The sequence below is a fragment of the Simochromis diagramma genome, unplaced genomic scaffold, assembly GCF_900408965.1.
Source record: "Simochromis diagramma unplaced genomic scaffold, fSimDia1.1 OVJJ01000333.1, whole genome shotgun sequence".
NCBI classification, from domain to species: Eukaryota; Metazoa; Chordata; class Actinopteri; order Cichliformes; family Cichlidae; genus Simochromis; species Simochromis diagramma.
The window spans coordinates 3155342-3177147 of NW_024386765.1; the positions used below are offsets into that span (position 1 = coordinate 3155342).

Genomic DNA, 21806 nt, shown 5'->3' on the forward strand with positions numbered 1-21806 from the left:
TGCAGCAAATCAGGCTGCAGGAAAAACAATCCTCCTCTCACATGACACAGAGTCACACATCCACTTCTGTGACGTTGGCTTTGGTTTTGTGGCCAGACAACATCACATTTACTGCACAGTAGTGATTTCTCACACACACACAGTGCACTTACTCAGAGGCAGGAACCATTTACATGTTATGGCTTCACAGTACTTTGCATGTTTTCTCTTTTTAAAGCACTACTGCGGTGCCACTCTGAGGACTTTACAGCCCATTTTATTTTTACAAATGTGCTTCAAACGCATCACATGCAAGAAATCATAAAGATACCGCTCCAAACAAAAATAACATTAGAAATGAAATTAGATTAGAATTTGAAAAATCAGATTAGAATGAATAAATTACATTAAAAAAAAATATCAAACCAATATTAGAAATTTTTCAGAGCGATTAAATGTTCTATAACGTAGAACTTTTGCCAGACTTGTTTTATAATCTGACACCTCTTCAGCTGGCATAGGAAATTCACGTTTAGTTAAGACTAAGGGGTAAGAACCCTGGGCATCCACTAATGTCTGTGCCCCACCCCTTACACACAGAGTGGAGAAAGTAGCAACTTCCTCTGGGCTAAAGGATGGTACCAACTTTCAGCCAAAGTACAAGCCCGACATCAAAGCTGGCACTGCACTTCCTCAGATCTCACAAAAACCACATTAAGAGATAAAAGATGGAAAATTTCCCAAAATATTATTATAGCTTAATAAAATTTCAGACAGGCAGAGCAACTGAATTTTAATTCATTTTTCTTATGTCTCAAATGAGATCGTTTCATGACTATATTATCAAGATACCATGGGATTCGTGTTTTGTTTCCTATTACAACCATTTAGAACCTGGTCAGTAAATAACTTTAAAAACAGATGAATTATTCAATCATAAATTGGAGCCATTTGAAAGGAATTAGGATGCGTCTTCCTTCCTAGAGCTAAAAATCAAAGAATGTGTGTCACGGTTTAACTTTCAGTCAACTCCAACAAGTCTGCTGCGCTCTTTGTTTGGCAGATTATCGTCAAAGCTTAAAAAAAAGGAGACAAATGATGTGTGCACGCTCACTGATGTGGTCGATGGAGCCAGCACAGAACTTTCCGTAGAACTTCTTGGCCCCGAGTCCCCTGAGGTCGTGAATGGTGTAGGGCCAGAGGTGGAGCACATTGTTCCTGGAGAAGGTGTCTCTTTTTTCAATCACCACCACCTTGCAGCCCAGCAGAGTCAGCTCGATGGCCGTCCGAAGGCCACACGGACCGCCGCCGATGATCAAACACTGAATGGGAGAAGATTGCAGCTGGAGTGGGAAAGCATCATTCAAATGTCTTGCAGCAGCACAGCGCCTCTCTTTTTTTAAAATCACAGTCAGCGCTTCATTTCCAGATTGGCACGCAGCTATTTTACAGCTACACAGGAAATTACGTAGCCAAACAATTAGCACAGCAATTTGGATCATTTTTGTTAGGGTACATTTCTAACGGCTACCTTATTAAAAAGAACAAAGAAAAACCGATAGAGTCACAGAACTCTACAAAGTCCCAAACTGCTAAATCCTCTGCCCTCATTTTGAGAATAGATACAGTTTTAAAAGAGAGATCGCCCACCCAGCCTTAGGCCCACCATTTTTCTCCTGGAAAAAAAAAAAAAAGCCTGAAATAATAGTTTGTTATTTTTGGCCAACTCTCAACCCAGCCCTTCTGTGTTAATCTCCCCTCTGTGAGTCTCTGGCCTCATTTCCCTCCAGACTTCTTATCTTCTCCTTCAGAAATGAGCTTTCCAGTGCTGCGTTAAACACTGTGCTCAGAATATCCATTCGTTCATGGCGAGACAAAACTCACGTGACAGAAAATAACAAATAGGAGATCCTTATTGTATCACATGAAATGCATATGTGAACTTTCATAATGTTTTTGAGCAAATAATACTTAAAAACACAGGTTACACTAAGTAAATGTTTCTGCATGCATCTCAGTCATCGACTTATATTAATTCTACTCAGAGTTTGGATCATATGTTTACTGCTGTTCAACAGCCTTCAACACCATCAGAACAACATCACACAACCACTTCAGAACCTTCAGAGGTCAGTCGTGCTTGGTCTTTCTTACCCTCGTGCCTTGGCAGGCCTTATTCTGGTTGTAGACCTTTTGCTGAGCTCTCTTGTCCAGTTTGGTCCAAAGGGCTTTGACTTTCCAGGTGCTGACTGCCGCCTTCAGTGAGTTATAGAAGTTGCTGTGGTCCAGTGGATCCAGCTCCAACTGCCTGCAGAGGATGCTGAAAGCCTGCAGAGTCCCTTTACAGGTAGATGCCTGGACAAAGTTCTCAAATAGCTGGCTGGCCTGAGCCATACGCTCATCCTCTTTCTCACCCATCTGCCCAGTTGATGACCGGTGTGTCCAGTCTCCTTTAATCATTTTCTTCCACCTTTGCTCTCCCGCTTTTTTATCCTCTCCTTCCACACAGTCAGCGCGGGACTCCCAGCATTTGTGCAGTGTTCAGCTGAATAAAAGAAAACAGATTTTTAGAAACAGACTCAGGGGAAGAAGACCAAGAACTTGTTACAGAGTTCACAGAAGTATATCTGTCAGCGAGGGAAAGGTGAGGTTATCATTTGGTGCAAAGTCAGCAAACTAAAGTTTTGTTTTGTTCCCCAGGTTTAGCTGGATATTCTATATATAGAGAGTTTTAATGTCCTGGTGATTTCTGAAATTAAAGTCAATTTAGATACAATTTTAAAATAAATGCACAAATAACCGCCGTTTAAGACTTCAATATTTGTCAAAGGTGACGAGATTACTTTGTTATAATAATTACAAAAAGATGAGGTGCTTATGCCCTGCTCCGTTCTGGTCATGTTTGCGACTGCAGTGACATCTTTCAGGTATTAATTTTGCATCACTGTCTGGAAACACCCTTGTAGTTCCTGCAAGGTCACGTTTCAAATGTAAGGAGTCTGAAAATAAATTGCAGAGGTCAGCATGTTGCCTCATATAGCCAGAGTGTCATGTCCTGCATTCTGTGTGAGGTATCCGGGGACTAGCACTGCTTTACCAATACATCCCTGTACAGGCCTACACATCCACCTCCAGCCAACGACAAGCCTGTGGAGTTCAAACAGTCTTAATAAGCTGAACATAGTTTTTGTCCACTGTGCAACAAAGATATTTGCCCCGACTACCTGATAGGATTATGACCCCATGTGCATTTGGAGGGTTCAGCTGAGCAGTCATGGGAGCAGCTCAAACCCTGTAGCTGCAGAAATACAGAGAAAACACTTTCACAGTTATAATTATGTGCCAGCAGCAACTCAGGGAGGCTCAAAATGTGGAAAAAGCAAAAGCTAAGGAAGAATACATCACTTCTTCTAAACCGTGCAAACTGATTTATGTTCATAACTAAGAGCTCATGAAGATGACGACCAAATATCAAGATAGCAGCACTTCTCTGCTGAGTATTTATCCTGAGACAGTTCGTTCCATAAGAGATGTTATAAGTATAGTCTGCACATGTCAAGTCTGGACATCCTCTGTCCCAAATCCATGAGTCTCTATTGTTGAAGTCAACAGTCGCATCATAAAAGCATTGATAGCGGCACTATTCAATTCTTTAAGGATGGATTATGTGAATATTAACAACTTAATCCCAAAGTTTGAAGAACATTCATCCACCCTGTAAAAGCTTATAAACGGCTTTCTGGGAAATGCTTCTCAACTCATTTCTCACAACATGACCAATTAATCACCACAAAATGTTCCTATTCAGGAAAGTAAACAGCCACCTTGTCACTGTCGATGTAAATGCAACGCTGAAAGAAAGCAGCCTCTAAATTTGTCATGTACATGTACTGTTCAGCTGGTGGATGTTCATGTTAAACATGGAGAGTTTCAGATTACTAGGTCAGCGAATGCAAAACTAGTTCCTGTGATCCAAAGGCTCAGGTTTTAAACAGAGCGCTCTGACAGTTTCCCAGTAGTTTCGTTTTTTTAATTTCAGGAGTTCAAGAATTAAAATACGAAGCTTGAAAATAAGATTAATGATATTTTCACTTTAATATCTCAGTCATTAATACTGGACCTTTGTTTTTGATGTCACACTTTTTTTTAAATAAATGATTAATAAGTCTAATGTTCAGTGAGACATAGGCTCATACTGCCTTTAGTTAACGTGTACTTGCCTTCATTTTTGGCGATTCCAGTGCTTTGAGGGCCAAAAGTCGTCAAATGTCACAACATTTGACAGTTAAATTCTACGCTTCAGCTGATTTCTCTGCATACATAACACTTCCAAGCATGCACACCACATTCACTTCAATTGTTTGACATTTCAAATGACGAGACATCTGGCTGAGAATCCCTACTGCTGACTAGTGCATTCAGCAGAGCACCACGGGAACATCAGCATGAGTATAAATCCTCAAAACAGTACTAGTCACTTGCTTAAGATATGTCATTGACCCTAAATTAAGCTTCCCTCATCTCCACAACTACATCCCTACTATCAGGCACGTGGCCGGCACCAGTGGATGAAAGCATGAGCAGGACAGACTCACAGGATCCAACAGTACATGCACTCAAGTACTTACAGGTAATGTTTTAATGCACTTGTATTTCTACGTCTACTGAATCATATTTTGCCATGCAAATGTTGTGCTTCGTACTATTTAGATGCCTGGTAACTCTTTATTTTCTTTATTTAACTGTTAAAGATTCTAAATACTCATTTAACAACTATTCAGTGTTTAACTCTTGTATTACTTGCTGTGTAATTCCATCTGTATGAGGGCACAGGGTTGAAATCAGCTTTTCAGACTTCCTGTGGGCCCCAACGCTTTTCTGTTAGTCCTCCATTGGCCACGCTATGACACCCCCGACTCTGTTATGTTTGTTGGAACGTGCTTTGGAGCTGCTCGGCTGAACAGACCATCTTAAATTACCCCAAACATCTTTTTTTGCACTACTTCCTCCACAACAAACTGTAATACGCAATTATCTCTAGCTTCAATCTCTACTCTTTAAATAAAAGTTTCAGAATTTTACTTTGCTTAATACCTCCTTGTATATGCTTCGACTCAGTAACTTCCTTAATATTAAAAAGTATTTTTTATTCTATACGTCTCAAACTATCCCAAAAACAGGCTTGCGTGTTATTTGAAGCCAAAGCCAAACCATTTCCTGGATAACGTCTCTGTCAAAGTATCACATCCCAATCGCTGGAAGCCTCTCAGCATCACTGTTACAGTCATGGAATCTGCTTTCCTGGAGGAGCTGCGAGAGGGATCGCATTTCTTTCATCTACAGACGGGAGCCGACGTGCGCGCTTACGCACGCAGCACACGGCATCCAAACGACCTGAAACAGAATCGCATGAAAATCTGTGTTTGTACAGGAGTGTGTGCGTCACGGCAAGGGATGTGCATGCAGCAGAACACCTGGTGGGGCCTTCACTTTGTGCCAGTCACATTCCCCACACTCTGCAAGAAAGACAGACCTTCCCTTTAAATCCTTGAGTGGCCCAAAGGGGGGTTCAGGTCTCTGCTACCGAACAGTTTGGCAGCAGACAGTAGCGTCTCAATTACTATTCCTCCCCCGAAACACTCACACATGCTTACTTTAGACCCTTCGTGCCATTTTAATGGAGAAAGTTTTCTAAAGCTTTGTTGCCGGTTTTCCCATCTAATTGAAATAATACATGAATGCATTTAGCAGTTTGCCTAGCAAAACACCCATACTAGTTTCACATTTAAGCTCCCTTCCATATCAATTCTAAAGGAAACTTGAGACACGGCTCAGAGCAAATAAAATAAAAAAATAAAAAAATATCGAGGAATGTGTTTGGAAACTGCGTCCTGTACTTGCAGCTCCCACTGACCAGCTGGGTCAGGAGAAAAATATAGTAATGTGTGTGTTGAGATTCACAGAGCTGGAGGGTTATGGGAAAAGTCCTAACCTTGGAAGCTGTACTACTACTGTATATAACCACATCTGGCAGGGTGCATTCTGGGAAGCATGATAGAGGAAGTGGTTTACTTCTGTCTCACAGTATATCCATATCAGCCTGCATTTCAAGGCCTGTTTCAGCCGAGTCACAAACTAACGCAACAGATGAATGTCTGCAGCTTTTTTAATGCCTTTTCCTCCTAAAGCAAGAGGAGTAAAGTTTACGGTGCAAGGTCATACTGAAGTATCGTGTTCCTATTTTATGCAGTATGCACTTAAAGTTTACAAATGAATGCAATTTGGGCCTCCAAGTCTCACCTCCCTGTAAGTGGAACCTACACCCAACAGCCCCTCCACACACACGTCCAAGTCTATTGACACCAAGCATTCATACACTGTATATTTCTATTCCCGAGTACTTGAATGAGTGACCTTTTAATTAGGTTAGTCATTTTAGTTGTGTCGGGTGTCCACAGTGATGATGTGATATGAAATACAAGAACACTTCAGAAGTAACACAAGGCTAGATCACTTATGGATAGTTATTTATGCACCGTATGCATACATTGTGTGTTTGTGATACCATCCTGATACATGTTAAAGGCATGTGTATGTGCACTTGTGCAAACTACAGAAAGGAAATGTGCGTTTAAAGAGTTTCTTTGAGACAAAAGAACCAGCTGCATCTAAAGGCTCCATGTCAGATTTTTTTTTTTTTTTTTTTTTATCCTTATCTCTAGATGATGTCAATGACAGTGGTATTCCTATCATAACTATCTAAGGAACACAGCACTGGCTGTGCATAGTACCCCACCCAGCAGGCTCTGTTTACAGGCAGCAGCCAGTTAGAAGACAGGTGGCTTAAAGGGAGCTTAAAACGGCTCGTTTCAGACTCAGGGTGAACTGAGAGACTGCACCAATGACCAAAGTAAGAGAAAGATTATTTTTAAGTTAATTTAGTACAAACTAAGCATACATAGAAAGAAAATAAAAATCTAAAATGAATTTAAAAGCCATTTTCTACTTTTCAAACTGGTTTTGTAGGTCAGGGTTGACTCAGCGTGTGAGTGTGTGTGTGTTGGGGGAATCTGTTTAACGTAATACTATCCCTCTTTGAGCCTCTGCTTAGTTAGCAGTTGATATCGGAGAGACGTCACAGTTTATTTTTTTCCACACCATGTGGACAGAACCTAAATAATTTGAGCTGCACTTGTCAAAGTGGGTTAAATGTCTTGATGCATGCTCAATCATCCAGGTAAGGAAACCCCAGAGAGTTGATTCTGTTCATGTGAATGGCAAAGCGCAATCAAAGCTAAACAACAATTTGTTCCATTCACAAATAAAAAGACTATTTTGCATGATTACCTTGTTCCAGGCTTTACTATATACTTCAGCTAAAAAAAAAAAAAACTATATGCTTTTACTATAACCATTGTTTCTTAAAGTAATGGAAAAACACTAAATGCATCCTATAAACTTATCATCGTGGCTCTTTGCACTGATTGTTCTGTATGTTAATGAATGCACAAAGTCAATACCTGTGGAGACTATTTCAGGCATAAAATAAATATATATCCAAAGGTTGTCCATTACATTAAATGGGCTGAGATGGCTCTGTAATGACATGAGAACAGAGAAGGCCTGAGGGAATCTGTGTGGTTAAAAATCAAGGGCTTTCCTTCACTTAGTATTCATCTGAATCTTGTCTTTCAAGAAAAGCTGTTGCAGCATTATAAATCTTGACAGCAAGCTATATCAGCTGCTTTCAACGTGACACACCCAGACAACACCCAGGGTTTGGGATTCCCAAATCCCAAACCCTTCACATCTCCAGGAAGTCAAAGGAGGTCAGAAATCAGAGCAAGTTTAGAGCTACGTCTGTTTACCTGATTGCAAACAGCACAAGATAACAAGTCCCTTAGTTACAAAGAACTGGAGCCTACAGGTGACAAGTAGAGCAGGAGAAATGTGTCCCTGGACTTCAAACAAAGCAACACTTCAGTCACAATGACAACACATCATTACCCATTATAACTGCACTTGCCGACTCTGTTTTCCTTTGTACCCTCTGGAAAACGTGTGATCTGTAACACTTCTCAGTTCATTTAAAACAATACAGAGTACACATTGCTCTTTCCCATGTGACTGATACCACGATCTCTGGTACAAATGAGCATCTTCCATACGTCACATACTTCGAAGAACTGGCTAGTTTCTGGATTTATAAGATGAAACGCTCCCAAAAGTTACAACACTGGTGGTCATTTGTAAATGTAATGCAAAGCTGTATACTACTTTATGTTTCATTACACAGAATCCTACATTCATGTGGAGGAATAACTATAAGGAGCACTGACAGTAGATTAAAGCTTTTAACTTATAGAAATGATTTTTTTTTGGATTGATTAATCAATGGTCAACTTTCAGTTTGAAGGATTTGTGGACACTGTCACATATTTTTTATAAATTTGAAATAGTTTGAGGACTTGCTCGGTCAAGCAGCTGGCATGGGCACAGTCAATAACTGTATTATAAAAAGGGACTGAGCTTTTGCAGCCTAAATAGCCAAGTTTTAGGATACTGACCTCAGCTGCAAGTCATGCTCCTTATAATCATCCTCCAGTCTCTAAATTCAGAGAGCATGATTTTTCTAGTTAATATCAAATTACTGGAACAAAACAAATGTCGAGCAAAGGTGGAAAACTGTGGAAAGAAACGTTTGAGTCAAAATCGGTCACTTGGTGAGTCAGTGAGTTAGCTCAGCAACTGCAGCAGCTCAAACTAGTCCTGTGAGTATAGTTACTAAATTAAAAAGCATCTAGATGCAAATATAAGCTCCAGAGAAAGTAAAGCTACCCGTACCTGTGTTTAGAGCAGATTAGCCAACAGGTATTCTGAATGTAACGACTGTCTGCTTTCATTTGTTTTACATTATAAGTTTTGCGCTGCACGCGCAATCTGAAAGGATCATCTACTGAAATTGTGTTGGACACAGACTAAAGGACTAATTAACATCTGTACTTCTGGCGTTACCCATTACAGTTTAGTGGTGTAGTAGTAATGCTGGTGTATGCAACAGATTTTACCGGGGCAGGCAACCCAAGTGGCATATTTGGCAGCTAATCGATTGTGTGGTTTTGTTGTTGTACTCTTTAAAATAAATAAATAAATAAATAAATAAATAAATCTGTCAGAGAATGAAACTATTTGTGGTCAGTTTACAAAGAGACGGTGCTTTTGCTTTTATTTTGAAAGTTTTATTGTCTAGCAGTCCTAAGTATAATTCAAGAGCAAATCTTGTCTTATGTTAAGACTTGAACTAGAACCCAGAACTTGCATCAGGGGGAGAACCGATCCCTGCACCTTATCAAAACTACAGAGCAGAACATGACCGCTGTGGCCGGCTGCAGTCGGGGTTTGTTCTCGTTTCACTGGAGAGGCAGCTAAATATATCGCGCCATTTATTCATCACAAAGTAATTTGCAAATAAAATATTTCCAGGAAGCTTTATTCCCTCCCACCCTTGGGAACAAAGAGTTTGTGTTTTTGTGGAATAGGATGTTCACAGAAACCAAAATTAGACGTTTACATTTTATGCTTTTTGAAACTGACCTCTGAATTACAACAAAAGATTAATTGGAAACTCACTGACAGAATGACAAAGATGTATATTGAACCCAGTCTCCAACCCTGAATGACAGATGAGGTGTTCAAGCCTATTTTAATAATCTGCCACAAACACTGTAAAAGCTTTTCAGTTGTAGGTCACAAGACTTTGTTTGAAAAAAATTAATTACTTGCCACGTAACAGAACTGTAGTTGTGTGAAGTTAATGGCCTGTCCAAGAGTGCTCTGAGAGAGGGATCAAAGCCGAGTCAACACGTTTCTACCCAGACAGACTGGATGCCAAAACAGAGCGAGAAAAGACAGGGAAAAATACAAACTGGGGGTGTAGAGTTCAGAGAACTGAAATTTAAGGAATTTGAATCTGATTGGAGTGCAGGACTTGGCCAGGAGACAGCAGCAGGGATTGGTTATGACAACAGGAAATATGAACAGCTGGAACGTGTGGAGCTGCTGTCTTCTCAGAGATGCATCACACAAAAAGTGACTGCATCAGACCCTACACTAGCACAAAATGATCACAAATGAGTGAAAATTAAATAATGAAAGGACAAACACCTCTTAAAAATCTTACAGTTCGAGAGACACACAAGCTAAAGCCATTAAAATGACCACACTAAACCGTGTCAATAAAACCTCCAGGTGAAGATTTGATTTATTGCAGGGTTCCTGGATCCAACTGCATTAGGCTTACATTAGTATCATTTAGTATTAGTATCATTTCTAGCCATTCATTTAGTAAGAACTGAGCTCAACCTTCTGACTACGTAAGACCTGAAGGACAATTTCACAAGGAAAACAATTTCCCGTCTTCCTCCCATAAACCACTCACAGCCTTCTGTATTTCTAGTCCATTGTTAGCCTAAATCGCTGCTGTAAGATCAGCAGATTGAATCCATCAGAGTTGGCAGTTCGTCTTGTAATCTGAAGGTTGCCGGTTCGAGCCACGGCTTGGACAGTCTTGGTCGTTGTGTCCTTGGGCAAGACACTTCACCTACTGCCTACTGGTGTTGGCCAGAGGGGCCGATGGCGCGATATGGCAGCCTCGCCTCTGTCAGTCTGCTCCAGGGCAGCTGTGGCTACAACTGTAGCTGCCTCCACCAGTGTGTGAATGTGAGAGTGAATGAATAGTGTATTGTAAAAGCGCTTTGAGGGTCTCGAAAAGCGCTATATAAATGCAATCCATTATTATCATCATCATCATCATCATCATGCATAATATAATAAGGAAAACAAAATGACAGTGAGTATAATTTACACATTCATCTGTGTAGCACCCAGTCCCTGACACCTACTTCCTAACTACCTGGTGCGTCATGAAAAGACTGTAAATAAAAGCTGGACATAGCCACTGCAAAAATCACTCCTTGTGTTTGGAATCTGCAGTTAGACGTCTCAACATCAGCATTTTCACCATTTTGGAGCCAGAAGGGTCCATATTTAGTTATCAGCTAACGCTAGCAAGATGCATCCATAAATTGTGTAGCTTGTGTAGCTGCAACACAGAGCAGTGCACCAGCTAGTAGAAGGTGAGCTACTGTAGCACAGAGGATGCTAACATCAAAGGGTTACCATCTTTTGTTGAGTTCTTTTTATTACGTGGCCTCCTATTTCACATAAGCCTAGTTTGTTAGTATAAGAGGAAAAGAGACCCAGAAAGCAGCCTTGGTCCTGCTTCCCCCCCCCCTCACATTATTGCCATTAGGACAAAAACAGACAAATTTGCACAAGAGACATGAGACAGCTAACAAGGAGACACAATAATGTGCGTGCAGTTCAGACTTGTCCCATAGCAAGAAGTTGTTTTAGATTTTCATTTTATTCTTTACTCTCACTCAGACGCTTTCTGAAGAACTAAAGAAACATACAAAATCATTGCTGCTCACGCTGCTAAATGCCTTTCACAGGGACAATATCTTATAGGCACATCAGTTAAGCCCACATCTGAAAACGACACACCCATACTTAACCTACAGATAAGGAGCTCAAAGGGGGGCCAAACTCTTCGTCAGCTACATATTTGGTATCCCCTGGGTGGCAGACACAGTGAAGTGGGTCATTATGTAAAAGTACAGGATACAGGCAAAAAGGTATTTGTGCATTTGTGCAAGTAGACCTGCAAGTGTAAAATGAGTTAAATTAAGCAAAAGGTTTATATTGTTAAGCTCCTTAACAAAGACACATGGAGATACTGGGGATTCTGCTGCAACTTGGATCATGTGATCTGCCATTGGGTAAGTCATACATGTCATTTTAAATGTACACCAAGCAACAACTCTGAGGCCTATAAAATTAAGCCAAAAGTGCCAAAAACATTCGATCCTAGAATGGCCACTTGAGGCTTTTCAAGTGCCCACCTCCAAAGCTGAAAAATAAAGCAAAAGCTGTGATTCTTCTTCACTTTTTTAATTAGACAAAAGCCTAACACTACAACTATTATGCTAGCGTATGTACTTTATTAGAAAACTCTTCCTGTTAACCATTTTATCATAGAAAATGGGGGGAAAACTATAAAGCAATTAAACAAAGGAATAAGGAACCAAGCAAATGTTATGATGATGTAACAGATTTACTGATATTCGTGCACACTAATTAAAGGGTTAAAAGGGTTCAATTTAAATCTGTGCCCTCAACAAGCGCTGTCCTACTGTATGCAGAGCTATCAACACACACTTAAAAATTAGTAGCAGTCCATTTACCCTGTGCAACATTAAGTTGTACTGAATCATCTCCCACTGTTTGAGTTTCTGGCAAAAACCCTGTACATCCATCTTTTATGTACAGTCTGTGATTTCTATCTGCAATTTCACAACCTTCCAAGGACAACCACAGGAAGAACAATGAGGTTGACACGTATCCTAGCACACAGGGGATACATGATTACACAATCCTGTGTTGCAGCGAGTTTGATTGACAATGAGTAAATTAACAAGAATGTATTCTAAAAGAATATATCAAAACAATTATTGAGCTTGTTCCAACACAGAACAAGATTTACTAAAAGAGACTCACCAGTATGAAAAGTGTTACATTTTTAGGTTTATAACGGCACATCTGAAACTACTGCTTCCTGTTGCATCTCAGAACTTCTTACGTTCCCCAGTGTCCTCCTTAAGTATTGTATTTTAATACTGTCCAGGCCACACGAGTCAGAGATACTAAGAACTGTGTTTCTTGAGATATCATACACATGCTTATCACAGCTTAAGAATTTCACTTCTGTAAGTTACCACAATGAAACCAATAGTGAGCATAAAGCAGAGGGGCCACATGAGGAACTGGGACTACTGTGGAGCGCCATACAAAGAAGCTGAACTCAGTTCTGCTCAATAATAATTGCATCTCTACACATTTATTCATGTATTTTTGGCCCATTTGACAAATTTTGTTGCCCTTCCAGCTCCAAGGATACAGCTGAACTTTTACAGCATAACTTCCATGATGGTAAAGTTCAGTCATATAGCATTTCAAGTTTCACAGAAACTGCTGCCGACTGAAACAAACACAAAGTTACAAACTGAAAGCAGGATAACAAAGTGCCACGAAAAAAGTAAAGAATCATATAGGAGTCCAGCAGACTGTTAGGCTCAGAGGATTGTATCACCATATTGATTGATTTTTCAGGAAGTCTCAGTGAATTTAAAAAAAACAAAAAAAACAAAACAAAACAAAAAACCCCAGATATACTGACCAAAAGCATTCAGGAAAAAAACATGAATACAATCGGACCCATCATTGTTCCTTCTTCTCCTTACAGATGAAAAAAGGAACTACGTAAGGAAGAAAAAGGAAGTAAGATTTGCATTCAGTCTGGCTCATCGCATGTAAATAAGGCAGCTGAAAGCTCCAAATATCCACAATTCAAATGCATGCAAATCCCTCCAGATTCATATGTACAGAAAAAGCAAAGTCACAAACCAAAATCAGATAACACCTGCTCTCAAACTCAGGCCGATGGGTTAGTGCCATCATCATCGCACTTTGCAAACTACTAACAGACCAAAACACAGAAAATGTTTTTGCAAAAAACTGTAAAGATTTAGACTTTAAGTCACGAGCGAAAAATCTCTGAAAAACGCAAATAACTATTTTCTAATCTCTTTAAAAAGATGCACAGAGATATTTTAAAGGAAATTTTTTTCAAGCCACCTAAAATCTTACAAAGGTAGACTGGGTCTGCATGTGAATGAAGCACTAAGATAATACCAAGCAGCAGTAACCAACTACTACATAAACCACATGATTTACTTGTTTACTTTTACTTCAGTGTTTCAGTACAAAAGAGCCGATTCTTTAGAGCTGATTAAAACTCAAAAGCTGTTATTCAGTGTTAACATGTTACATTTTGTACATACCATGAAGTGAAGAATGACACATGCTCCGAGAACTCTGAATGAGTTCTGCTCTTCAGACTTAACAGGGATGTATATCAGGACCAAGATAAAGTCTGTATTCAACAGCCAGTCAATTTTCAGAGTTTAATTTGAAGAGCTGAAATTTCCTTTTAGGGATTTACTATACCACAATGGGTTTGTTTCTGTACATACAATCTACTAATAAAGGCATCGTGTTGTTAGTCCTCTTTGGTACAAAGGTTGCACCAAACAACAGGGGAGTGTTCGAACACTCAGTAAACAGCAATAAAACTAATCTGACTGTAAAAGGAAAGTCTTAGCGACATAAATTGCCTAAATTGGTATTGCTGAGACCAGAAGCATCGCAACATGTTCTGTGACATCAGGTGCTTTATTGACAAGGAACACCGCAAAGGTGGCCGAAGGTAGTAGCAGGAAACGGCCCTTTGTTATGGAGTGTTTTCCAGTCTTATGGGACGACTGAAAGCCTTTTTCACCATGCAAACAATTCAGCTTCAGCTAATCTGACTTTTATTTACCTTCTTCTTCCTCCTCCTCCTCCTCCTCCTATCTTCTAAAAGAATGACTGTAAATGAGATCAGCAGCAATTATTCCTCGGTGTGGAATCTTACACAGATACTTGATCAATTTACATGATGGAACATGTCAGAAATATGCCCAGCAGCAGAAGCGCCAACAATAGCAGGGAGTTTACAGTGTGTAAACTGTAGTATTTATACAGCACTTGTCTCAAAAGGGGAAACCCTGTGATGTGATGAGCTAAGTGAGTTCAGCTGGTAAACCTGCATTCATGTGGATGTTGATGATTGCACAAGCTTTGTGTCAGACCAGGTGGCAGTGTAATTCAGCATGCATCACAACAGCAAAACTTGCTCAAGAACTGCGTGAAAACCAAAAAGATCTCAATCTGATCAACACTGTGAGATGTGCTGGAAAAGCAACTCTATGCAAGTCCCACCTCGCAACTGAAGCTGCGCTCAACACTCAACTGCTATCTGAAGAAGACACGACACATCTAATGAATGTTTTCACCGACTGCAGCAGATTGTGCTCTTTGATAGTCACAGAGCACTAACGACTGATATAGTCCACTACAGAAGCACAGAAGGCCTGAAGTGTGAAGCTTACATGGAAGTGCCTCCAAACCTGCATTCTTTTTAGTGGCCAGCAGGGGGCGACTCCAAAAAAAGACTTCAGAAGAAGTCTGAGAAATGGCCGTTTGTCTGGCTCACTTAGTTAATACTTTCCTGATAAGTTTGAGGGCTAAATCAACGGTTTTAAGTAATTAAAGAATCATGAATGCATGACATTTTGTAAATTGTGGACACAGAAAGGAAGATTAACCAGCTAACAATGTGTCAGACATATTAGCCAATGTGGGCTGTACTTTGTTTCTCAGGAACCGCCTCAGGCTTGTGCCGTCTTGTTCAAAACACCAAAAACCAACAGCTTAAATCAAGTGGGTGGCTTCAAGTTGGCCATGTCCATCACAACACAACACAAGACAACATAACACTGGAAATTCTGTTGGTGGACAATCCCACAAATAAAAAGCAAATACGTAATGTCACAACATGAATTTACCATGTTGTGAAAAGGTTTCAAAATAATGAGTTTCTTTGCATTGGTCGGGGGAGCATCAAGTAAAGAATTACATAAAGTAATCGCACATGGAGAATTAAAAATCCATTTCCCCAACACAAGCCTGCTTCACGTAAAACTTTAGCTGCTAAAAAATAAACAGAAGCGCTTTCAAGTAAATTAGCACACACAAGTCAAAAGTTTTAGTGTCAAAAGTTGGGACCCAAAGAACATTTATACATTTACCATAATATTACTTTTGTTATTTGTACACCAAATAATAGTATATTTGTGGAATTTCGTGCCTTCTTATTGGGTTGGAACCATCAGTTGTGTTGTGGAGAAGTCAGGTTGGTACACAGCCAACAGCCCTATTTGACAACTGTTAGAATTCATATTATGGCGAGAACCAATCAGCTAAGTAAAGAGAAACGACAGTCCATCATTACTTTAAGAACTGAAGGTCAGTCAGTCAGAAAATTACTCAAACTCTAACCTTGTCCCCAAGTGCAGTTGCAAAAACCATCAAGCACTAGGACGAAACTGGTTCACATGAGGACCGATCCAGGAAAGGAAGACCCAGAGTCCCCTCTGCTGCTGAGGATAAATTCAGAGTCACCAGCCTCAGAAATCACAAGCTAACAGCACCTCAGATTAGAGCCCAGATAAATGCCACACAGAGCTCCAGTAGCAGACACATCTCTACATCAGCTGTTCAGAGGAGACTTTATGGTCAAATAGCTGCTAAGAAACCAAGACTAAGGAAAAGCACCAAGCAGAGGAGATCTATTTGGGCCAAGAAACACAAGGAATCGACATTAGAACAATGGAAATCTGTGCTTTGGTCTGATGAGTCCAAATTTGAGATCTTTTGTTCCACCTGCTGTGTCTTTGTGTGACACAGAAAAGGTGACCGGATGGTCTCTACATGCATCGTTCCCATCGTGAAGCATGGAGGAGGTGTGATGGCGTAGAGGTGCTTTGCTGGTGACGCTGTTGGGGATTTATTCAAAATTGAAGGCTACCACCACAGCATCCTGCAGTGACATGCAAACCACCCCATCTGGTTTGCGTTTAGTTGGACCATCATTTAACTTTGAGGAGGACAATGACCCGAAACACACCTCCAGGCTGTTTGCGGGCTATTTGACCAAGAAGGAGACTGATGAGGTGCTGAACCAGATAGCCTGGCCTCCACAGTCACCTGACCCAAACCCAGATTATTTGGGATGAGATGGACCACAGAGTGAAGGCGAAAGGGCCAACAAGTGCTCAGCATCTCTGGAAACTCCTTCAAGACTGTTGGAAAACCATTTCAGGTTTTTTAGGACCTCATGAAGCTCATCAAGAGAATGCCAAGAGGGTGCAAAGCAGTAATCAAAGCAAAGGGTGGCAATTTTCAAGAATATAAAGCATGTTTTGAGTCATTTCACACTTTTTTGTTTACTGCATAATTCCATGTGCGTTCATTCATAGTTTTGATGCCTTCAGTGAGAATCTACAGTGTAAATTGTTGTGAAAATAAATAAATAAACCATTAAATGAGAAGGTGTGTCTAAACTTCGGACTGGTAGTGTACATGTTTAGCCTGATCAAAATGTGCAAACACAGAGATTCTGTTCAGTTTACTTCTTACAAACATTTAGCAAAATTTCTCTTCCTGTGTTTGTTCATCTTCTCCTGGGCAACACCAACTGCACTGACTCTCAGTGTAAAGATGTTTTTGAGAAGTCTTAAGAAGAGAGGACTTGCTTTGATTGTTCTTAAGAATTAAGACTGGAAGCGCTACACACAGTGCATGACTTTATTTCCCAACTGTTAACACAGACTGGGCTTGATCAGTCGTCACATCCAAATCGCATTCGCAATCGGCCCGACAGTCGTTAAATGTGCGCCCAGCTTTAGAGGACTTAAAGGATCTACTGCTAATGTCTCGGTGCCTGATACCACAGGAGACCATCAGAGAGCTTGCTGAAAGCTGTTATTGCACGAAGGGGACCCACGCAACTTTAAGGAGGTGGTAATATTAAAAGAGTGCTGTACATCACAAATGAATGAAAAAATGTCATAAACTGAAATGTTGCCTATCCATGCCACTTATCCTTCCAACTATTATTGCACAATTAGCTCACAAGTAGAGCATCACAGATGATTCACATCTTAGTGGTGAGTCGAACCTGATTCAGTCCCAAAGGCTACTGCAAATTGGCTTCAATGCCATATGTTTGTTTGTACTGAGCAAGGCTTTAATTGGTTCGTGTGAGCCCTGAAATCAAACCCTTAATCCTCACGGGATTAACACCGCACACTGTTGAGGTTTAAGGCTTGATTATGTCCACAACTTGCAGGCAGTTGTGACATTAAATGCCAGACAGTATGTCCATACTTAAAAGGAAGTGAATGACAAGCTTTCAATAAATTACTTGCAAGGGTCCAACATCAAAGCATCTGTAGACATGATAACGCTGCAGTAAATACTAACTTCTACAGATTTTAAATGGGTCTACAGTAAATTTAAGACCACAACTTATGGGAGGATTTAGACCCATATGTCCTGCAGAGGTATAAGATTTTGCAGGCTAAGAATTAGACCTGTGGACTGCTGCTGTACAGTAGCCCTGCCAAACTTAGCTCTGTGTTATAAGGTAACTCAAACCTCAAGAACCACACAGCTCTGAACTTTGACTGGAAATAAGATAAGATGCTTTGGAGCTACAAAATAAATAAATAAATAAAGGCATGAAGGTGAAAAAATTGAAGCAGTTACCACCAATATCAGTCCAAACCTACAAGCTGCAGGCTATATTCTTTAGTAATCTTAAATACCATGCGCTTAACCAATTTAAGTTCTCAGCATAACCTTAGAAAAACCCTCTGACACACTCAAACTAAACTTGGCCTCTCTCATTTGATAGCAGCACCTCTGGTCAGCCAGTGACAGTGACGCCCGGCTCCCTGGTGTATTTTTGTCTCGCTGCCCCCCGTAGCTGATATGTGCAGTGGCACCCCCTTATAAGTCAAATGTTCATTCCAGGAAGTGAACGCTTGTGCAACAGCTTTTTTCCTTTCCCCACTGGCATCAGGGGAAAAAGGAAACACCAGTTTAAAAAGGGCTGAGATTAACATCTGAAGGGTTGGCATCAGGATGTGAAGATGAAAGTCTATGGAAAAAAAAAAACTTCCACAGACTGTTACTGTCACATTTAGGTCAGTTAGGATTTACTGAAAGAAAAGGAATCTCTGCCAAGGCCATAAAAAGGGAATCTAAACAACGAATGACAAATTTCAGTGCCACCAATTAAAGGACAAAAGGTTAAAGGTTTTATTTTTTTAAATCTCCCAGTAGGCCAAGGGCAAAACCAGCATTCATGTACAATAGTGCTTCACACTATGAAGCCTAATACAGTGGAATTGGACCCCCAGTGTAGGACAAGAGACAGCTGACAACCATAACAGCAACCTGTCCAGCAAACCAACCAGAGGGGCAACACGAGAGGGAAAGGGTGGGGAAAAGAAGCAAGTGGATTGTCCACTAATAATTTAAAAAGGATAAAATGTTAAACCTGGAAACCCTGTAGAAGCAAAGTAAGGTCTATGTGTGGAGAAGGTTCACAAAGATGTTCAGTTTCACATCAGAGGCAATAACCAGCAAAGAAATGAGATGCATCAACTTTTTTTAATGTAACAAAATGGTAAATGGGTAATGGACCCATACAGCGTCATTTAATCCTATATTTGTCACATGCAAAGTTACACGTACGCGTTGCGTGTTACGTACAGTTACATGCAGTGAAATTGGTCCCATTCCGACCATATGTACAAAGCACAAGCATGACATTGGGAAGACCGGTCGGAGAGAGGTAGAATGGTAAGCAAAACAATGAAAATACACAACATCAGGGACAAGAGGGAAAAAGTTCTCTACTCAACATAAAGATTCAAAGCACTTTATATAACTTTCCTCATTTACACACTTACACAAACACTTTTTTCCCCTATGCTTTTTCTACACAAGTGCTTTCTATCCAACGTTCACAGCGCAACTTGGGGTTAGTATCTTGCCCAAAGGTATTTGGCATGCAGCCTGGAGCAGCCAGACATCAAACCACCAACCTTGCAGTTAGCATATGACCTGCTCTACAGCCACCACGGTGCACTGTAGCTCAGGAGCGTGCTCGTTGGAGCAAAAGGATACACAGAGCATGTATGAGTAACATTAAACGTTCATTTAGTTTGTTGGTAACAGATTTGAGTCAGCTGCTGTGGGCAGTACAGAGTGTGGAACTGCTGAATTTAAAATTTGGTTTCCTTGTTCAGCAGACAAAAACACCACCAACAAAAAAAAACCCTGGAAGATTGAGAACAAAGCAAAATGTGAGATTCAGAACAAATACCAAATAATAATTTGCCTCGTCTATACACAGATTTGTTTGTTTTGTTTTTTTAACGTTTACCCACCACTTGTGACAGACCCAGCCAACGATATTGGTAAATGCTATCTTATCTGCCGCCAAGCCAATATCAGTCAGCAAAGCCAACAACATGAAAGCACTTCGAGTGTTCAACTGAGTACAAAGACACTATATTAAGTACCAGTCTACCTCACCATCAGCTAATTTATCAGTGCATTTTCCACTTAATGTTGCCACTGGGATGTCTCTACAACTTTGTGTGGCTGCAGACGGGTCCGTGGTTCCTACTGATGTGACAATCTCAACTCCTGCTGTGGAGTTGATTTCAGGTGAAATGAAACAAACTCTTTTCTGAAGTTCTGCACAGGAGCACAGCCAACAACAAATATTTTCCTCCCTGCAATTACTCGTGTTCAGAACAGTCATTTAGGTCTTATCTAATTCCTGCAACTCTGACTTTTTAGGCCTCCATGGTGACCAAGCTGCTTCTGACCAACACTCACATTAAAAGCTGTAAGCTACTTGCAATAGGTGCTACTAACAGCGTACGAAAAGTTGGCTCCCAGCTTTGTTTTTCTCCTCAAGTCCAACAACTGAGAACAGTCTCTTCACACCATGGCGTGGTTATGTAAAAATGGAGCGCGTAAATCTTTATTGTAATGATACTAATCCATTGTTTTGTTTTTTTTAGAAGAAGAATAAACTGAGTGTAATTCTGTCCAACTACTGAAACATTAATCCACAACAACTGGGCGGTTCTCAAATGAAACTAGTCATTGGTGCCTGATTGAATTTCACATCTCAGAGGACAGAAGGAAAAACACCTCACTACTTAAAAAAAAGTTTCAATGCACCTACACTTGTTGGAAACTTCAGCAAATTAGTAAACCTCTTTCCTGTATGTCTGATGGGAGAAGTTTGCATATGTTAGTCTCCACTATAGAAACTTCTCTGCTTTCAACAATATAAAGCCTTGCAAAGGCTCTTGCTCAAACTCAGTTGTAAAACCTCAAATTTAATGTCTTTCTGGCTATAAATAATTGCAAGAACAGAGAGAAAAAAGATAAAGATAATAAACGTCATAAACACGGCATTTAATTGATGTATGGAAATTGTGTTGAGTCATATAAATGCATTCAAATGTTAAAGAGCAGTTCTGTAACAGGCCACGCACATTATTCACCGGTCTCACGTAATATTTATTTTCTCGACAGATTTCAAAATAAAAGTTTAACTTCTTCCTTTTTTCAGATTCCCTGTGATTTGAGCTTGTTCTTGGCATGCCACCTGTTGCGCGCTTGCAACGTGTTAAGTTGCAGCAAATGCTAAATAATTTACCAACAGCAGCAACAGCAAAGCCTCATAAATGAGGGGGCTCAAGATCCGACTTGTCAGCAAAGTCACCAAAATATAAACCCGTGTTAACCTGCCATCCCCGTATGTGTGTCTGTGGGTGTGTGGTAATAGTGTGGGACTGTTGCTAAATAAATAAATTACCTGCAGTTTCTTACCAGCACCTTTAAGGTATTAAACAGAGTAAGGAAGACTGTGTGCGGTGAAAGTTAAACATACGAGGCGTTTAAAACCAGCATTCGTGATTAGCGCTCAGTGGTGCGTTCGCTGTCAGATACTCACACCGGAGACTCCATGAAGCCCAGCGGCCGGTGAAATGTCAGAGGTCCCGCCGCAGTCCTCCACGGCTAACAACGCTCAGCTTTCGGCCGTGGAGACGCGGCTTTATGTACTCCGTGGGCGGTTAACAGTGCAGCGCGTCCGTGTCTGCAACCTGCTCCTCACAGCACAGTCACCGTATCAGCACCGATCCCCGCGACGAGCGTCTAGTTAAGAGCGA

The 21806-nt window shown here is 40.5% G+C and overlaps 1 protein-coding gene across 5 annotated transcripts in view; it reads right to left on the bottom strand.

The window, feature by feature from the left end:
* Positions 1 to 21806, bottom strand: part of mical2b (microtubule associated monooxygenase, calponin and LIM domain containing 2b) — a 60406-nt gene extending 38600 nt beyond the window's left edge. For 2 of the 5 annotated variants that reach the window (XR_005696409.1, XM_040036032.1), the window contains exons 1-3: positions 21590 to 21799; positions 2134 to 2524; positions 1094 to 1301 (exon numbers count right to left, since the gene is read on the bottom strand). Coding sequence is in view for 4 of the 5 variants with exons in the window: in XM_040036032.1 (XP_039891966.1) it covers positions 1094 to 1301; positions 2134 to 2439 (514 nt within the window). In the remaining variant the exon portion in view is untranslated. Of the gene's footprint in view, positions 1 to 1093; positions 1302 to 2133; positions 2525 to 21589 lie in introns of all 5 variants that reach the window. The other 3 variants (XM_040036003.1, XM_040036012.1, XM_040036021.1) reach the window with 3 other exon arrangements.